The 20,517-nt window shown below is 47.2% G+C and overlaps 1 protein-coding gene across 1 annotated transcript; it reads right to left on the bottom strand.

Annotated features, from left to right (window-relative positions):
- Nucleotides 1-4,805: 4,805 nt before the first annotated feature.
- LOC140222826 (serine/threonine-protein phosphatase 7 long form homolog) lies at nt 4,806-5,546 on the bottom strand. Its single transcript, XM_072293955.1, has one exon. It carries the CDS (start codon nt 5,544-5,546, stop codon nt 4,911-4,913), a length of 636 nt encoding a protein of 211 aa, XP_072150056.1. The 3' UTR covers nt 4,806-4,910.
- Between the last annotated feature and the right edge of the window lie 14,971 nt (nt 5,547-20,517).

A 20,517-nucleotide genomic window follows, 5' to 3' on the forward strand; every position in this document is an offset into this window, starting at 1 on the left:
TTGCTATAGTTGATATGTTTCAGTGTTTGTATTTTGTAGATAGAGTGTTTACATTTTATCAAAATGATGTATATAGCTCGTATGGAGTACGTGTGTAAAGTTTATTTGTGTATTAAATTTGTGGCACTTGATGTCCTGGTGAGATGACGTCGTTTGGTTGTGAATACAAGTGGCGTAGGTGGTATGTGCGTTATGTGGGCGAGTCCAATGGTGCTGGTCCCGTACCTCCTGCCCTTCCGGTACCTCTTTGTAGATGTGGCGTGCAAGCAGAGGTGAAACAATCAAGACATCCAAAGACAGCCGGAAGAGCCTTCTATGTATGCAAGTGGACTTTTGATCCAATGCCTGCTGCACCTTGTGATTTCTTTCAGTGGATCGATGGACCCGACAAATATGATCCTAGGATCCACCTATTCCCATATCATAGCACAGAGCTTAAACCATACCATCAGTTTAGGTGTTGGGTTCCTCCTCCACCAAACCCACCTAGGATGACCGAGGAGGAGAAGCAGGAGGCTGCTTGTAGGCATGTGAGGGATCCTCCCATGTGCAAGTGTGGTGTTCTTGCTAAGCTTATGCGTCCTAACTTAGGGGATCCACCTAAGTTTACTCCATTCTTTCAATGCTCGCTAAAGACTCATGTAAGTATATTATGAGAATATTAGTATGTCGTTTAGCTAGCAGTTATAATTTTGCAGTATATTGTTCATACTTTTACTTGATGTTATTGCTTGGAAGTTGGAGCAGCATTTTCTAGTTACTTTACGTATGAGTAGTTCATGTCACCATTTTTTTGCAGGATGGGTGGCTGTTGTGTGATTTCAATGAGTATATATACGGCCCAATGTCAATATGGCCAACGGAGGAGCAAATGCGGGAGTTCGAGAGTGGAAAGGCACTGTGGCCATGTGTGTCCTCTCCTAGTGATAGATGCAAGTGTGGTATATTGGCAACAGAAGGTGTGATGCCTTCTGAACTTGGATATGGTTCATTCTGTGGAAATGCACATGGCGATTACTGGGTTAGTAACTACTCGTATCTTGTGTGTTATTAAGGTTGGAACTTGTTTCAAATTTGTAAGAATATGAAATTGTTGTTGCAGGAGGGAAGGACATGTGATTGGGAAGATTTTTCTAGTCGTTATGATTTGTTATTAAAGTTGGGTAATACATCGGAACCATGGAAGTCAAGGAAACAACAAGAAATTAAACAAAAGATTAGGAAGGAGTATGATGTGCCTATTCCTGACAACGACTTGCTTTGGGGGAAAATATATCAAGATATGGTGCATGAGACTGGAGTAGAACCTGAAGGACTTTATGCAAGGGAAACTATTATTAAGTATTGGAGGCAAAATAGATCCAAGTATCCACGACCTCTAACTGAAAATGAGAAGAGAGAAAATAGGAGGAAGTTGCAGGAGGAGAGGAAGTTGGAGAAACAAAGGTTGAGGGAGGAAAGAGATCGCTTAGGTTATGTGGTTGATCCGAATGCGAAATACCCTAAGGATTCATGGGAAGAATATTTGCAGCAGGTTAGGGCAAGAAAGAGAAGGATTGAAATGGAAGAGTTACAACAAAAAGCGGAAGAGGCACAGATGGAGACGATGAAGGCTCTTGTTGCCGATTTACCTGTTGGTAAGGTTAATGTCGATAAGAAAGGGAAGGGCGTTGTTGTTGCCGGAGATGATGATAATGATGATGATGATGATGAAGAGTTACTATATGAAGGTGACTCGGACTAGATGAACGTGGTGATGTAGCTGGATCATGTTTCTCTTTAGTTGTGAAAACTATGTTTATTTATGAGAAAACTATGTTTATGTTTATTCTGAGAACTACGATTAGTTGTCAAAAACTATTTTCATTTCTAAGAGAACTATGTCGAAATGCATCAAAGTTTCCTCTCCAAGCTAGTAGTCAGCGCTAGAGTGTGAAAGAAATAGTAGTAGCTTCGATCAAAATTTCTAGCATACTCGCAAGTCACGTGAGAACCGATATCACCATCAGAAGTGCTTACCTGAGATCCTGAAACTGAAAGTAGCTCTCATCCTCATAACCGTAAATAAATAATATGATAACATCTGAGGTTGAAGAAAGCTATTTGAGGCACGTGTGCATGATGGACCACAAGTGCAAGCAAATTGGGATGCTAGTTCAGCCCCATTTTTACTCTCTTCTAGATCCGCCCTTTGCAGTGAATACTTCCTCGTGTTAGAAAGGCAAGAAAATGAAGGCATTTGTGATGGAATAATAGTAGAAGATGAAGTACGAATGGGGCAACACGTACCCCTAACATTTAATGCACGTGTGTGTTCTTATCCATGATTGCGCACCGGTCTGATCTAATCCTATTGCAGAACACTCCGTGGGCGTCTTGTTAGTACCCTCTGCCTTGTGTTAAATGTAGTCAGAATTACTGGGCCTACTACTAAACATTATTCTCTATCCTAACCACGGGCTTGCCGCGCCACTCCGCCTGAGCAGAAATGCCAGAAGGAGTGGCACAGCAGGAGTGCGCTCCCGCGCCAAACGAATCGAAGTTTCAGTAGGTTTAGCCCCCGGGGGGGGGGGGGGGGGCTTGCCACGCCAAACGAACCGAACTTTAAGTAGGTCCCCGGGAGGGGGGGGCCTTGCCGCGCCACTCCGCCTGGCGCGGCAGGAGTGCGCTGCCGCGCCAAGCAAAACCAATTTTCAGTAGGTTTCGCTGGGGGGGGGGCGCGGGACTTGCCGCGCCACTCCGCTTAGCGCGGCAGAAGTGCGCTGCCGCGCCAAATGAAACAAATTTTCAGTAGGTTTCGCCGGGGGGGTGGGGCCTTGCCACGCCACTCCGCCTGGCACGGCAGGGCTCCTGCCGCGCCAAGTGAACCAAATTTTCAGTAGGTTGGGGGGGAGAGGGGTGCTAGACTTCCACTGATGAAACTTAAATAGCTTTTTTTGTTCTGAGTTTTTTTAAACTAGTTTGAACCACGAATACGCGATAGCCTACCAGTGCAAACATTTACGAAAAAAATACACGAAACACAAGTATGTCATGGAGCAAACATATAACATTGTACGGATAGAAATAAACCTAACATCCAACTTAGTCTTTTACACACGTGACAGAAATAAACCTAACAACCAACTTAGTCTTTTACACACGTGATGGTTCCAAAAGTCTTGCACGCACATATAATATAAATTGCACACCTAGTGCATCACACTTGAGACATGCAACGTTCAGTGTTGTGACCGCTGCTCATCCGGAGGGCTAAAAGGATCTCTTGGGCGACGCTCCCTCCTTGGATGCGTGGGCAGCACATTGGCGCTGCCAACGTCGGTGTGGTCCCGGGAACGACGCCGCCGGTGTGGCATCCGGGTACGAGGTGCAGGTTCCTATGGAATAATTGGGCACAAAGCATAAAATTTGTATGACACTTCGGGAGTGAACATTAAAATCTAGAATTGAATTTGGGGAAACTTGTGAATGTACCTGGCTGGACTCTCCCTGCGTCTGAGTCACAGGTGGAGCATCGATCATGCCGGAAATCTCCAGTTCCTCACCATATGTAGGGTCGTCATCCTCAGACTGCTCACCTTCAGAGTCCTCGCTTGCTTGAGGGGATGCGGGTTCCTTGCCTCGTGATCTCCTGCTAGGACCTGCAGCAGTGGACGGTGTTGCAGCCCCGGGGGGAGTCGCCAATGGAGTCCGACGTGATCCCGAAGAAGTACCCTGGCCATTGCCCCCGTGGTGCACATCTGAGGACGACATGCAGTTCATCCTCATGGCCATTCGCCTGCAGCTTTTCCAAACCCTCTGCCACATGTAAGCAGCATTATTCATGACTATGATATTGATAGGGTTACAAAGGTAGTACGAGTATAAGTGGAAATTAGTTTGGGCTTCTACCTCTGCAAACTGACGAAGCAGACCATCACCTTCTCCGACGGCGTGCTCCATAATCACGCCCGCCTCGTTTGAGAGCCTTGCAAGCTGTTGTCCCTGTACGCATAGTTTTCATTCCATGAGTGATCAATGTTACGATACTATGATTACAAACCGAAATCTTACCATGTAGTCGTGGAGAGGTGCACGCTCAGGCTGTGTCCCATAGCGTGTCACTGTGTCGTACGCATCAGCTATGTCGGCATCTGAGTCAGACGGTGCATCCTCAATGGGCACATTACTCCAAGATGGTTTCACTTTAGTTCTCGTCGAAGTACAGTACCATCGTATGTACTCATTGTTTGGTCCTGGTCGCCAGTACGGTCCACCTTCAGGATCGCATCCTTGCTTATTCTGCCACATGACGAGGTACTAACCATGCTTCACCCTCCAATCATTCTCCTTATACCTCTTTCTGCGGTCGATCCTGCATCAGAAATTACTGAAGTATTAGTATAACATGTTAAGTACGTTAATTGAATAACCTCCAATAGTTATTTATTCCTGCGTACCTGTGCAGCTGCTGCGAAGTCGATAATTCCAAAGGAGGGCACGGTTGCATCCTCCCAAACTACTGCATCATCCTATGCGGCATATGAAACTCTACGACGTAGTACAATATCATTGGCATCGTGCACCTCCACAGCTCTCTGTCTCTGTAGCATGTCGGTGAAAATACGATCTGGCTTAGCTGCTCACAGTCGTACGGTTTCCATTCAACCTTCAAAAATTTTCATGCAATACTTATTTCATCTATCATTATACGGAAGTGAGCTTAAAAAACTATGGTGAGCAAATTACCTGGTGCTGCGTGAGAACATCAAACTTGTTTGTGTAGGCCCTGTAGCGCCTATCAGGATTGCCACGAACGGGCCGCACATGCTTCCACACATGATAGAATGTGGGATGAGCATCGTCTTGATGCCATGGCTGAAATTGCAAGTAAGTCCAATTGGTCACATGATACAATAGTTTTCCGAACATTAAAGCAGAAAAAGGAATTTGCCGTTGTGACTTACATCGACACGGAGACGGGAAGGTCGACCCACGGGCATTCGCTCCCAAATCCAAATCTGCAGCATATAAGTGCACCCTCCAACATTGGAATCCCTCGCTGTGCGCCTGCAAGCCTCACATAGCTGTCTGTACAGCCAGGCAAGAGCCGCTGAGCCCCAACTATAAATGGCTATGTTGTCCCAATGCTGACCCAAAATGGGGAGAACCATCCAAGATATTGTGTTCCCAGCTGCATCTGGAAGGAGGAATGTGCTGACAAAGTGCCATAGCCAAACTCGAGCATAGCGCTGCACAACCTCATCATTTGCTCCCGGAGGACAGACGTTGAAGTGATCCCTCAACCATGCTGAGCTGACACCGGGGGTCTTCTTCGAGTTGTCTCCGTCCTCTGGCTCTGGCGGCCTAATCCCAGTATGCATTTCAACCATATCACGCCAATTCTCATTCTGTATAATTCCCGTCACTGGCTGCCCATCTAGTGGAAGGCCGAGTATCATAGCGACATCTTGCATTGTGATGGTCATCTCTCCGAACGGGAGGTGGAACGTGTGAGTCTCCGGACGCCACCTGTCGACCATAGCGGTCAACAGCGGTCCGTCCATTGGAGGGAGATCCCCAACAACATGAATAGCGAGATCCAAAAAACCTGCTCTCTGCAAGTACTCCGCGTACCGCTCATCCCACCTAAGTGGTGAGTGCGCCCTAGCCCTGAGTGGTTTCAAATCCTGCAAAACATTATAAGATTATTAAAAAATGAGAAGTCAATCCATTTGAGAATAACGGGCTACTAAAGTGGTAAGTAACACAAATATGATACAATTGACATTTCCAGTATGAAATTGTTTACATTGTACACAAGCAAATAGTAACGATAGGCACATCCTCAATTTATAAGAACATTTCATACGAAAATCTTACAATTCTCATCCTAAGGTATGCATTCATCAGCAAAAATTAGCAACCATTGTTAATAACTGATGTAGTACCTCATTTAGGTCCGCGAGGTGGTGGGCACAGTGCTGCAAGTCGTAAGCAGACTCAAGAAGAGGGTACACCGGGGCCGCCATCCTAAAGAAACAACAAACAAGATCGTTAGTAAAAAGCTTCATTATATGATAAGTACGGTAACTATGATAATTTACTACTATAAAAAAAGATAAAATGATAACCATGCAAAATACAAGCAACGCGCATACCCTATTGTTCGAAGAACGCGGTCTATTACTGTTCGCCCTAGATTTTGTGCCTTTAGATTTTCTATTGCGGCACGTGCAATTCCTAATGATCTTGTGGCACTTGGAGCAACGATTTTCCGACTTGTCCACATCAAAATCACCAGTGTCATAATCTGCAGAAAGCCTCCCTTCCGACATGTCCATGTCGCCTGTGAAACGCTTCTTCTGCCTCCTTCCTACTTTATTTCTCATCAAATTGGGGTTAGGCACGTACCCTACCCCTTCATATGCCGGCCATTGTGACGGATCAAGGTAAGGTTGAAAGCTTGATTCCCATATTTTGATGGTGTGCTCCCTAGAGTACAACGGTGACATGTACAAGGGGCTTTCATAGTTAAGACCTCTTGCCTTGCAAGCTGTAATGAAGTGTGAACATGGAAGGTGCAACAATTGAGGAACATTGCAGGTGCACGAAACTTCGTTCAGATCCACTCTGTAGTGTCGGCCTCCATGACTCTCACCCCCAATGTTAGTCGTACCGTAACTTCTTATAGAATACACCATCCTTTCTGGCCCGTACGGTTCTGCTAAGTGGTGCACGGATCTAAGCTTAGCCTCTGATAAATAATCATCTGCAACTTTCCCAATTCTATAGCCTTCATCCAACATTGCACATGCCTTTTGCCATCGGTCCACAAAGTAGGCGTTGCATTTTTCGAATGAGTATTCAATAATTCTAGCGACGGGCCTACTTCGGATGCCTTTGAAAACTGCGTTGAGTGATTCTGAGTAGTTCATGGTCATAATACCCCAACGCATCCCTCCCTCATCGAAAGCCTACGCCCATTTATCCTTGTCCTCCATTTCACCCTTCAACCATTCTTTTGCGTCATCGTTCAAGTCCTTCACTAGATCTTCTAACTTCTCACTAAATTCTCTCTCCGTATGAACCTTGCATAATAACTTCAATTTTCCAATCACACGATTGCTCTTCTGCCGACACGACATGTTGGCAGCAAAGTGCCTCGTGCACCACCTATGCACAAGCGGTGGAAAACCATCCATGTGGTCCTTCGCACAATTTAGGAGCTCATGATGCCTATCTGATATCATACACACTATCTGTGAAGGTCCAAGAACATGTAGCCGAACAAGTTTTACAAACCATGACCAACTCTCATTATTCTCACACTCGGCCAAGGCAAAAGCAAGAGGCACAAGCTGTTGTTCTGGATCTACACCAACTGCCATCATTAATGTACCCTTATACTTGCCAGTCAAGAATGTACCGTCCACAAGTATCACAGGACGGCAATGTTGAAATGCCTCACTACATTGAGGGAAGCACCAAAATACCCTTTGCAGTATATGCTTCAAAACTCCATTGTCAGGATGCATCATGCCACATGAGTCAATGCACCATTTAACCCTAGGATTGTAGTAGGTTATAGCTGAGAGTACCCTAGGAACCATGCCGTACGACTCCTTCCAGTCGCCCCAAAGCAGGGCAACGGCGTGTTGCTTCGCCCGCCAAGCCTTCGAATACTTCACACGGTACCCACTAAAAGAGAAGATGAACTCCACGAGTGATGGCACCGATGTCTCGCTGTCTTTACGGACAATGCCTAGGATACACCGCCCAAGGTACTTTGTTGTGCATTGTACATGCTCTCGCTTCGGCTGTGACGACCGACAAGTATGCGGTTGCACAACATTTGAAATTCTCCATTGTCCGGTGCTTGATATTAGCCGAGACCATACACGCCAATGGCATCCTTCTTGCACATCACATTGTATCTTAAGTTCTTGTCAGAGTGAACTACGCTAAAAGGTCTATGTAACCTCGCTGCGTAATCAGCCAAGAAAAACTTCAGCTCCTTAAGACTATTGAACTTCATCCCCTTCTTAATCACTGGACTCTCACGACCGGACGTCCCTTCGGCATTCACCATACTAGATTCACATATTGCTTTGTGAACCATACTGATGTCCTTATCATTGGGAATGGATGGCAGTTTGACATCACGTTCTTTTAACAACCGCAACTCATACTGGGTGTAATAAAAATAATCGTCCATACGACGAATGCCTTCTACATCATGCACGGTTGCGGTGTCAAATTGCGGTCCATCCTCCTCATTTTCTACCCCGTCGTCCTCATATTCATGCCCACCACTCTCAAATAGTGATTCCTCCTCTACCTCTACACCTACTACCCCATCTTCCTCCAATTCACAATCTTCGGAACCCATAGAGACATTATCAACATCTATATTTGCTTCATCCCTCTCAAAAATATTATTGGGAAAATCATCATTGGCAATAGCCAAGTCAAAATCACGTTCTATTTCACCTAACACGTGATGCAACATTTCTGACTCCTGGGTACCATTATGGTTCACTACCGCCACTTCCTCCCTCGTGACAACATTTGGGCCAGGCATACGAACAATTTCGACTATAACCTCCAAACATGCAACATTAGCTTCGTGCACTACATCCTTATAGTGCTTCCAATTCGCATCGGATGCTAACTTCATGAGAACATAATGAGCTCTAGCTTTCCCACAATCAAAACGACCTCTCAAACTGATCTCATCCACTCTACATCCATACTTCCTCATTACACGGTCAACTAAATCACTAAAACTTGGAGGACCCTCGAAGAATTCAATTGACTCATTCATATTCTCTAACTCCCCATTTTGTTTCACAACACCACCATCAAAAAATTGAACTAAACGATCCATCTACAAAATACAAACATTTCACCATGTCATATACACTACACATTGCACATATTCGACATATCTGTTGGAGGTATGCCCTAGAGGCAATCATAGAGATGATGATATTCCATTTATATCCATGATTTGTATATTGTGTTCATTGAATATCCATTAAAGGCTACTTGAATTGATTTGCAATTATGTGAATTGTATGTGAAACTCTTTACTTGTATGGTTATTCTAAAGTTGTCCCTAGTCGGAGTTCATGTGAGGACACACATAAATATTAGACTAGCACATGTATTAGTTGATGACTATGTTTCACAAGTCATGGACATGGAGATGTTGAACTAATAATGTGGACACATGTGGAGACATGTGTTAGGACTGACCCAACACGAGAAGTAGTTCTCTCTTTAAACAACATATATGCTTTGTCCTTAGACCTGAGATTGTCGCATGTATTCTAGATGTGGATCGACCTACTTAGGGGCTATCAAACGCTACGCCGTAACAGGGTAGTTATAAAGGTAGCTTTCGGGTTTGTCAAGAAGCATGCTATGAGACATGGTCAATCAAGATGGGATTTGCCCCTCTCTGATTGAGAGTGATATCTCTGGGGCCCTCGAGTGATCGGATCCGAAAATGCATGGCCATGCTACGTACGGTTAAGAGTTAACCTACAAAGGGATTCCGAATCACAGGATCGAGAAAGAGCGGTCGGCTTGAAGCTAGACCAAATATCGTGAGGCAAAGGGTATAGCATGTATATTATGTTGTGATGGTTCGTCTGATATGATCTTCGTATGCGTATAGGAGTTGGCACGTCTTGCTAGAGGCCGCTACCGACTATTGGGCCGAGTAGGAGTACTCGGGCCATGTCTATACGTATCCGAACCCATAGGGTCACACACTTAAGGGGCTGGAAGCCCAATTCGGATCTGATCCGAGTTGGATTAGGTTTAGAAGTACTAATGGGCCTCGGATCCAGAGGCCCATCAGGAACCTCTATAAATAGAGGGGTGGGGGCGCCCTAGGGTTTACACCTTTTGGCGAAACACACCTGCCGCGCCTCCCACGCCCTCGCCTGTTGCAACTCGCGGATCTAGCAGTCCGGCTTGCGACGCTTCCTCCCTGCACGTGTGGATACCTTGGAGGTGTTGCGCCTGCAGCACTTGGACGAGCCATCGACGAGCCGCCGACGACCCGCGGCACCGGAGGCGATCTTGCTGCACGTGGACGAGCTGCTGAGGAGCTGCTGGACGTGATCGACTACGTACGACTACGTTGATCGACTACGTACGACTACATGATCGTCTTCACTGCATCGACGCATATCTACATCTTCCGCACCAGTAGTGCGTCGAGTGGTAATCCCATGATCCTTATACGGCAGTTCTTCCTGGTTATACGCGGTAGAAATTTTGATTTGCGCTAGCTTAGCCTACCTCGTATTCCAACAGTGGTATCAGAGCCGTAGCTGCTTAGTTTTGGATTCGGGATATGTGCATATGGAGATATGCGAGTTTTCTGTTTGATCTATGTCCTGTTTTCGTGCCCTTACTGCAATGGTAGTGTAACGACATACTCCTACCGGTCGGTTTCCGCCATCGGAGTTTAGTGATACACGTAAACCCAGTTGCAGTGAGGGAAGATCAATATGATTGGTCAAATCGAAATCCAGGGTCATACGCCAGGCGCATTAGATGTGCAATAGTAGATGGGATCTACTGCCGGGGTCGGGATTTTGCCGTATGTGTATGCTTCGGTAAATCAGCCGTAACTTTTCGGTACGATCTCAGATCGAGGCGATTTTTATACGAAAATTGATCTACAGAAAAAGTTACACATGAATTTCAACCGCTTCGCCATTTTTGGCGAAATTAGATTTCCCAAATTCGGCTTGGAAGATGGAGTTTCGGGCCTCCGAAGTTTGGAACGTTAGGACGCCTAACTCTGTTTTGCAGGATGTATGTATGTATCTTGTGATCAGTATGGCCCCCTTGTGTATGTGATGCATGTGTGTAACTCATTCGTGACCTGCGTGTCACGCGTACGGCAACACGGCAGGAGCCATATGTGTTGTCACTTTATTGTATTTAATGGTCTGCGTACCAATCTGTGATGATCCAAGCAACTATGTAATTTTCATTACTAGTTTCTTTACTAGCTATTAGGCGTAATAGCATGCTCTAGTTCTTGGAGGACTCATCACCAGGAGGATGGCGCACATGGAACATGGAGATGGAGATCACCATGGTGAACAGGTTCTATGGAGATGGAGATCACCATGTGAAAATGGGCCATACTGTGTCACAAGCTGTGTGAATGCTATTCTGTTTATGTTTTACTTTCTGCATGCTGTGATGTTAGAAGTAGAATGATCCCTCGCAAATTTTAAGTTAGTATGCCCTCCCAACTAAAACTTGCACCGTCCCATGTCTTGTACAATTAGTGGTGGGTCTATGAAATTAGGGTACCACTAGTTTTCCTTGACTAGACGGGTTTGTGTCGGACACTTACACGCATAAGGGTTGGTTAGCTTAACGAGGTCATCTTAACGGTTAAGGACCTTGGGGCATAACGGTTGGGCGCCGAGACATGGGGATGTCACCCAACAACAGGAGTCATATGTGATATGATTAGCAAAAGTTGCTTACCAATCTACCTTGTTTGCTAGCGGTGATGCTAAAGCTCACTAGTGGACTTGTTAGTTGTGGATCCTGAATCACTAAGTTTCAATAGAGGGATATTGATTTTAGTGGGAGTAGATTCTGTTAAAATAGTTTAATATGATTTACTCTATCATGGATACGTTTGTCTTAGTGTATTTTGCATTACTTTGTTGTAGATTAAATGGCACCTAGCAGCACTACACCGTTTGCTTTGCGTTCGGTCCTTGAGAAGGACAAGTTGAATGGAACAAATTACTCGGATTGGATCCGTAACCTGAGAATTGTTCTCAGGGCTGAGAAAAAGGAAGATGTTCTAGACAACCCACTACCAGAAGAACCTGCTGATGATGCACCCGCTGCTGCTAAGAATGCTTACAAGAAGGCATGTGATGCTAACCTTGAAGTAAGCTGCCTTATGCTTGCTTGCATGGAACCCGAGCTGCAGATGCAGTTCGAAACAAACCATGAGGCGCACGATATGATCGTGGCACTTAGAGACATGTTCCAAACACAGGCCAGGACTGAAAGGTTCAATGTGTCTAAGGCCTTTGTTGAGAGCAAGCTAGCAGAAGGCGCAGCAGTAGGACCACACGTAATCAAGATGGTTGGTTACACTCAACGGTTGGAGAAGCTGGGCTTCCCACTGGGCCAAGAGTTGGCCACTGATTTCATTCTTTCGTCTCTTCCGCCTAGCTATGGGAACTTCATCTCGAACTACCATATGCATGGGACGGAGAAGGGTCTGAATGAGCTGTGTGGCATGCTTAAAACAGCAGAGGCTAACATCAAGAAAAGCGCTAGTACCAGCCATGTGATGGCGATACAGAACAAGCCTAGCTTTAAGAAGAAGGACAATTCTTGGAAGAAGAAGGGCAAGGCTGGAACGTCCAAGCCAAACCCAACGCCCAAGGTTAAAGCTGGACCTGGACCTGCTCCAGACAAGGAGTGCTTTTACTGTCATGAACTTGGTCACTGGAAGAGAAACTGCAAGCAGTACCTAGCTTCCTTGAAGAATGGCGGAAGTAAGAGTACTTCTACCTCAGGTACGCTTGTTGTTAATGTTATAGACAACATATTTCTCGTTGATACAATTATTAATTCTTGGGTATTTGATACCGGATCGGTTGCTCATATTTGCAATTCGATGCAGGGAATGATAAGAAGTAGAAGCGTGGAAAGAGGAGAAGTTGATTTCCGCGTGGGCAATAATGCAAGAGTTGCTGCTTTGACCGTCGGGACGATGCAACTCCACCTCCCGTCAGGATTTATTATGGAGTTGAATAATTGTTATTTTGTTCCTAGTTTAAGTCGAAACATTTTATCTCCTTCATGCTTGATGGAGGATGGTTATTCATTTGCGAGTGAAAACAATGGTTGTGTGATCTCTAAGAATAATATGTTTATGGCTTTTGCACCCATTGTGAATGGATTATTTGTTTTAAATCTTGATGGTTCACCTGTCTGTAATGTAAGTGCTAAAAGGCCTCGGCCTAATGATTTGAGTCCTACCTACTTGTGGCATTGTCGTTTGGGTCATATAAGTGAAAAGCGCATGAAGAAGCTCCATTCTGATGGACTTCTAACTTCGTTTGATTTTGAATCATACGAGACATGTGAGGCTTGCTTGCTAGGCAAGATGACCAAGACGCCTTTCACAGGATTTCCTGAGAGAGCAGTAGACTTGTTGGAACTCGTACATAGTGATGTATGCGGACCAATGAGCACGACGGCTAGAGGAGGATTCCAATACTTCATAACTTTCACTAATGATTTTAGTAGATATGGCTATGTCTACTTGATGAGGCACAAGTCTGAAACCTTTGAAAAGTTCAAGGAATTTCAGAATGAAGTTGAAAATCAGCGTGGCAAGAAAATTAAGGCCTTACGATCTGATCGTGGACGCGAGTATTTGAGCCACGAGTTTAGCAATCATCTAAAGAGTTGCGGAATTGTTCCACAACTTACGCCGCCTGGAACACCTCAGAGAAACGGTGTGTCCGAGCGACGTAATCGAACTTTGTTAGACATGGTTCGATCAATGATGAGCCAGTCGGACCTACCGTTGTCATTTTGGGGATACGCTCTAGAAACAGCAGCTTTCACACTTAATAGGGTACCATCTAAATCCGTAGTTAAGACACCATATGAGATGTGGACTGTAAAGGTTCCCAGTTTGTCTTTTCTAAAGATTTGGGGATGTGAAGTGTTTGTCAAGCGACTTCAGTCGGACAAGATCACACCCAAGTCGGATAAGTGCATTTTCGTGGGATATCCAAAGGAAACTTTGGGATATTATTTCTACAACCGATCAGAAGGCAAAGTGTTTGTCGCTCGGAACGGGGTTTTCCTAGAGAAAGAGTTTCTCAAAGGAGAAAAGAGTGGAAAGACAGTGCATCTTGAAGAAGTTCAAGATGAGCCAATCGGGCAAGAATCAATGAGTGATGCTAACGTAGCAGAACAAGTTGAGATACCCATGGCAAGAGAAGCACCGCCACAACCACGAAGGTCGGCAAGGCTCCGCGAAATGCAGGAAATATTATTGTTGGACAATGATGAGCCTGCGACATATGCAGAAGCAATGATGGACCCAGACTCCGAAAAATGGCAGAGTGCCATGCAATCCGAAATAGAGTCCATGGGAGACAATAAAGTTTGGAACTTGGTTGACCCGCCTGATGGTGTTAAAGCCATAGAGTGCAAGTGGATCTATAAGAAGAAAAAGGACATGGATGGAAATATTCACATCTATAAAGCACGACTTGTCGCAAAAGGTTTTCGACAAGTTCAAGGAGTTGACTACGACGAGACCTTCTCGCCCGTAGTGATGCTTAAGTCCATTCGGATTATTCTAGCTATAGCTGCATATTTCGATTATGAGATATGGCAGATGGATGTCAAGACAGCTTTCCTGAATGGAAACCTAGCTGAGGACGTGTATATGATACAGCCCGAGGGTTTTGTCGATCCGAAAAATGCTGGAAAGGTATGCAAGCTTCAGAGATCCATTTATGGATTGAAGCAAGCATCTAGGAGTTGGAACATTCGTTTTGATGAAGTGGTCAAAGGGTTTGACTTCACCAAGAACGAAGAAGAGTCTTGTGTTTACAAGAAGGTTAGTGGGAGCTCTGTAGTATTTCTAATCTTATATGTGGATGACATATTACTGATTGGAAATAACATTCCTATGCTTGAGTCCGTAAAGACTTCACTGAAAAATAGTTTTTCGATGAAGGACTTAGGGGAAGCGGCATATATTCTGGGCATTAAGATCTATAGAGATAGATCGAGAAGGCTTATAGGTTTAAGCCAAGATACTTACATTGACAAAGTGTTGAAGCGGTTCAGCATGGAAGAGGCAAAGAAAGGGTTCTTGCCTATGTCACATGGCATACATCTCAGCAAGACTCAGTGTCCTTCGACTGCTGATGAGCGGGATCGCATGAGTAGAGTGCCATATGCCTCGGCTATTGGATCTATCATGTATGCAATGATAAGTACTCGCCCAGATGTTTCATATGCGCTAAGTATGACAAGCAGACACCAATCTGATCCAGGTGAGAGTCACTGGACAGCAGTGAAAAACATTCTTAAGTACTTGAGAAGGACTAAAGATATGTTCCTCGTCTATGGAGGTGAGGAGGAGCTCGTTGTAACAGGTTACACCGATGCTAGTTTCCAAACCGACAGAGATGATTCAAAGTCACAATCAGGATTTGTGTTCACGCTAAATGGTGGTGCTGTTAGTTGGAAGAGTTCCAAGCAGGAGACGGTGGCCGATTCTACGACAGAAGCTGAGTACATCGCGGCTTCGGAAGCCGCGAAGGAAGGTGTTTGGATAAGGAATTTCCTCATTGAGCTTGGTGTGTTCCCGAATGCGTCCAGCCTATTGAATCTCTACTGTGATAACAATGGGGCAATTGCGCAAGCAAAGGAGCCAAGGAACCACCAGAAGAACAAACACGTAATGCGGCGATTTCATCTCATTCGAGACTTCGTTAACCTGGGTGAGATCAAGATATGCAAAATACACACGGATCTGAACATTTCTGATCCGTTGACAAAACCACTCCCGCAGGCTAAGCATGATGCGCATGTAAGAGCTATGGGTATTAGGTACCTTCTAGATTGACTCTAGTGCAAGTGGGAGACTGTTGGAGGTATGCCCTAGAGGCAATCATAGAGATGATGATATTCCATTTATATCCATGATTTGTATATTGTGTTCATTGAATATCCATTAAAGGCTACTTGAATTGATTTGCAATTATGTGAATTGTATGTGAAACTCTTTACTTGTATGGTTATTCTAAAGTTGTCCCTAGTCGGAGTTCATGTGAGGACACACATGAATATTAGACTAGCACATGTATTAGTTGATGACTATGTTTCACAAGTCATGGACATGGAGATGTTGAACTAATAATGTGGACACATGTGGAGACATGTGTTAGGACTGACCCAACACGAGAAGTAGTTCTCTCTTTAAACAACATATACGCTTTGTCCTTAGACCTGAGATTGTCGCATGTATTCTAGATGTGGATCGACCTACTTAGGGGCTATCAAACGCTACGCCGTAACAGGGTAGTTATAAAGGTAGCTTTCGGGTTTGTCAAGAAGCATGCTATGAGACATGGTCAATCAAGATGGGATTTTCCCCTCTCTGATTGAGAGTGATATCTCTGGGCCCCTCGAGTGATCGGATCCGAAAATGCATGGCCATGCTACGTACGGTTAAGAGTTAACCTACAAAGGGATTCCGAATCACAGGATCGAGAAAGAGCGGTCGGCTTGAAGCTAGACCAAATATCGTGAGGCAAAGGGTATAGCATGTATATTATGTTGTGATGGTTCGTCTGATATGATCTTCGTATGCGTATAGGAGTTGGCACGTCTTGCTAGAGGCCGCTACCGACTATTGGGCTGAGTAGGAGTACTCGGGCCATGTCTATACGTATCCGAACCCATAGGGTCACACACTTAAGGGGCTGGAAGCCCAATTCGGATCTGATCCGAGTTGGATTAGGTTTAGAAGTACTAATGGGCCTCGGATCCAGAGGCCCATCAGGAACCTCTATAAATAGAGGGGTGGGGGCGCCCTAGGGTTTACACCTTTTGGCGAAACACACCTGCCGCGCCTCCCACGCCCTCGCCTGTTGCAACTCGCGGATCTAGCAGTCCGGCTTGCGACGCTTCCTCCCTGCACGTGTGGATACCTTGGAGGTGTTGCGCCTGCAGCACTTGGACGAGCCATCGACGAGCCGCCGACGACCCGCGGCACCGGAGGCGATCTTGCTGCACGTGGACGAGCTGCTGAGGAGCTGCTGGACGTGATCGACTACGTACGACTACGTTGATCGACTACGTACGACTACATGATCGTCTTCACTGCATCGACGCATATCTACATCTTCCGCACCAGTAGTGCGTCGAGTGGTAATCCCGTGATCCTTATACGGCAGTTCTTCCTGGTTATACGCGGTAGAAATTTTGATTTGCGCTAGCGTAGCCTACCTCGTATTCCAACAATATCAACTAGACACATTACATATATTGGACAAATTGCAAACAAAAAATATACATGTCATATCAACTATACAATTTAATGAATATATACCTAAATCGACAAGTTCTACACGTCAATATCGCGGGCAAAGACTCAATTGCGTATGCACTACGTATCATCTAACACAAAACACCATTGCATTTCATTCAAAATTGAAATCATCAACCTAACCCTAAGTCACCTAAACATCCACCGATCTACCAAATGCAATGGTAAAACACGAGAAAAAGTAGGGGTATACCTTCCACACGAAGCAGGGATCGATTTCCACTACTTTCCCCCACCGAAATCGCCGGATTTTGGGTGGATTTGGGAGTGGGGTGGCGGGGGGTGGCGCAGGAGCTTCGGGCTCGGGCGGGTCTGGAGGAAGAAGAAAGGAGGGAGGGAGGAGGAAGGGAGCCGGCGCGTGGCTGTAGAGGAGGCCCTGCCGCGCCAGGCGGACTGGCGCGGCAACGCTGCCGCACCAGGCAGGCTGGCGCGGAGAGCGCCCGCCCACGTCAGCGCCCACTTGGCGCGGCGAGTCGTTGCGCCAGCGTGGCAGGGGCCCGCCGCGCCAGTGCATGCGGCGCGGCAGAGGCTGCCTGCCGCGGCAGGCAGTCTGGCGCTGCCAAAAGGGTTACACGCCGCAAATTAAATCCCGCTGAGGTTATTTTTAAAAATAAAAAAAAGGTTAAAAATAAAAAAAAAATTCGCAATTAGCATTCCATCGCGTAGGCGTGGGCGCGTGGCCCTTGTTCCCAAGCCGAGCAGCATGAGAGAGACGCTGCTTGACCGATGGGTACAATGGCCACCGCTAGCGTAAGCAATTATCCCCAGCGCATCGCTGTACTTATTTCCATGGATGGGCACGTTGACAGAATGGTCATGAGCGTGGCGAGATTGGTGAGGTCGTAGACGCCCACGTCGGTGGCCAAGCACAGCACGCGCTTCAGCATTTCCAAATCACAATGCTCCAGATGTTTATTTCATCAAACACGGCATCCCTCGAGCGGCTGTTGCAGGCAGCAGGCGTACATGGGGACAATGAGTTGAAGGGGTTCTTGGAGTTGGAGATGACAGTGTAGAGGCGAAGAGCTCGACACCCTGGAGGATCTGACCCCAAGTCACACTGGCCTACCATCAGCGCAGCCCTCTGCTGTGGAGCAGCCTGCGGCGGTGTCATCATCACCGTCGAGCTCAGTGCCGCCGTCATATTATGATCTGCAGCTACTCGAGCTGCGGACCAATGGTGGGCGGTGGCCTCCATTTTGTGCGGGAGAGAAGGGTGGCCTAGTGAAGGAAGACGCGGCAATAGTGATGGGGGAGCAGGGGCGCCTGGTAAGCAGGCGGCAGGCTGGCTTGTCAGCTACCGCTAGCTGAAGTAGCTGGCTGGCGCGAGCACAGGGAGACCGGAGAGGCAGCCCAGTGGGCAGGCGGACGCGTCCGGCCTGGGACGAAGGCTCTCGAATCGTCGAAACAGTAGCTGCAATGCTCACTTCTGGATGGGTCGATCAAGATCGGACGGTAGGAAATATGAGGCGACGTGGCCATATAAGACACAAGAAGTTGTGGTGCAGATTTCGTTAGTTAGAGATGCCATCTACGATGGACTATTCTCTATCTACTATAAAAAGCAAAAGGGTGACTATTTTAGGGTCTGTTTGGTAGAGCTCCAGCTCTGAAAAAACAGCTCCAAATCCATAGATCCAGCTAGCTCCACCATAGAGCTTCTCCACCATGTATCTGAGATCTCAAAAAGCGTTTGGTACAGCTCTGCTATTATTTTTATCTCACTGGCAATTTGGACCCATGCATTAGAATAAAAAAAGAAAAAAATGTGGCGAGGCACTCATGCTTACCCGGCAGTTGACATCGTGCTGCCGCTGGCGGGAGGCCACCTTCATGAGGGCGGCGTGTGGCCTCGCATGGTCCGGGTCGCCGCCGTCACCGTCGATCAGGTGGACGGAGCAGTGGGTCGTGTTGGCCTCGATGACGAATAAGCACCGGTGACAGCCCCGCCGAGTCAGCGTCCTCGGGGGTCTCGACGAGGTGGCTCGCCTTGACGGGCCCACCTCCCATGGGCAGTAAGCCTCGAGCAGCCGTAGCATGCGCTCGTCCACCGGCCCCGCATCCCGCTCGCTCCGGATGGGGGGTCACGAGTTCGGAGCGGGGCGGGCGGTGGACATGGAGGAGGACGAAGAGGAGGAGATTGGCGAGGCGGGGCGCGCTGGCTGCCGGTGGGGCGGGATGGTGCTCCGACGGGCGGGGAGTGGAGTTGCTCCGGAGAGCGAGGCTTGGGGCAAACGGGGCTATAGCGAGCGGGGTGGGATGGCGCTCCGGCGAGCAAGGCGTGGCGGGGCTCCAGCGAGCGGGGTGCGGGGCGAGCGGCGAGCGGGCTACGAAGAAAAAGAAATAGAATGATCCGGTCATTTTTCACTAACAAGTGGTAGTGCTGGGTAATTTCCTCCAACTCCACCAAATTTGATTTCGTGAAGTGCTCCACCAAATCCATGCGTCTGGAGGTAGATCCAGCATTTTTTGAGGCAAATCTGCGTTGAAGTTGCTGGATCTAAAACTGTTTGGATGGAAAAAAACTCGAAGCGGAGCTGTTTCTGAGAATGTGAAACTGCGTGGAGTTCTCCCACAAAAATGCTCCGTCGTTCTGTCGCGTCCGTTTTGGTCCTCGGCGCGGAACCTTTTGGCCCTTCCCTGCGCTCAAAACACCGCCACGACGCCGCCGCCTCTCCCTCCCTGCGTTGCCGCTGCGCCGCCACCTCTCCCTCGCCGCCTCCCCCGTCTTCTCGCCGCCCCATCCTTTTTTTCTCGAACCGCCGCCGCCGTCTCGCCATCCTCGAGGCTACACCACGCCGGCTTGCGCCTGCTCGCCGTCGCCGCGTCCTGCACCATCTCCCCATCCTCGACCCATCACCACCAGTTCACCACTAGGGTAGCGTCGTCCTCCACGGTCGTCCTCATGGAGGACTCCAGGATGCTGAAACCTCGACATATGTGAGGGAGGACGGATCCCTAGAGGCGGTGGCTGATTCTTCCCTCTCCCTCTCTTGGCCCTCCAGAAGATAGACGCCCACGGCAAGCCGGAGCCACCTCTGTACTCCCAAAGGCCCTGAGGCCCAGGTTCTTCCCTCTCTCTCGGATCTGTATGTGTGCATGTAGATTTTCTTGATAAAGGGATGGAAAATGGATTGGTTACATTGATATCATGCTGATTTGTCGAAATTCGAATTGAAAAATGGATTGATATGTGCAATCTGTATGTGTAGGTGTGGTGGCCCGGCCCCGGGTATGTGTAGGTGTGGCGTCCCGCCCCCCGGGGCCGGGCCCGCATACACCTGGCAGCTCTCTAGGATATCAAGAATTCCCTCAGAGACCAACACAAGTCTTTTCTACGCACTTTGTCCTCACTCGTGCGCACCCAGGGAGAACTTCCC

The sequence above is a fragment of the Setaria viridis genome, chromosome 5, assembly GCF_005286985.2.
Source record: "Setaria viridis chromosome 5, Setaria_viridis_v4.0, whole genome shotgun sequence".
Lineage (NCBI taxonomy): Eukaryota > Viridiplantae > Streptophyta > Magnoliopsida > Poales > Poaceae > Setaria > Setaria viridis.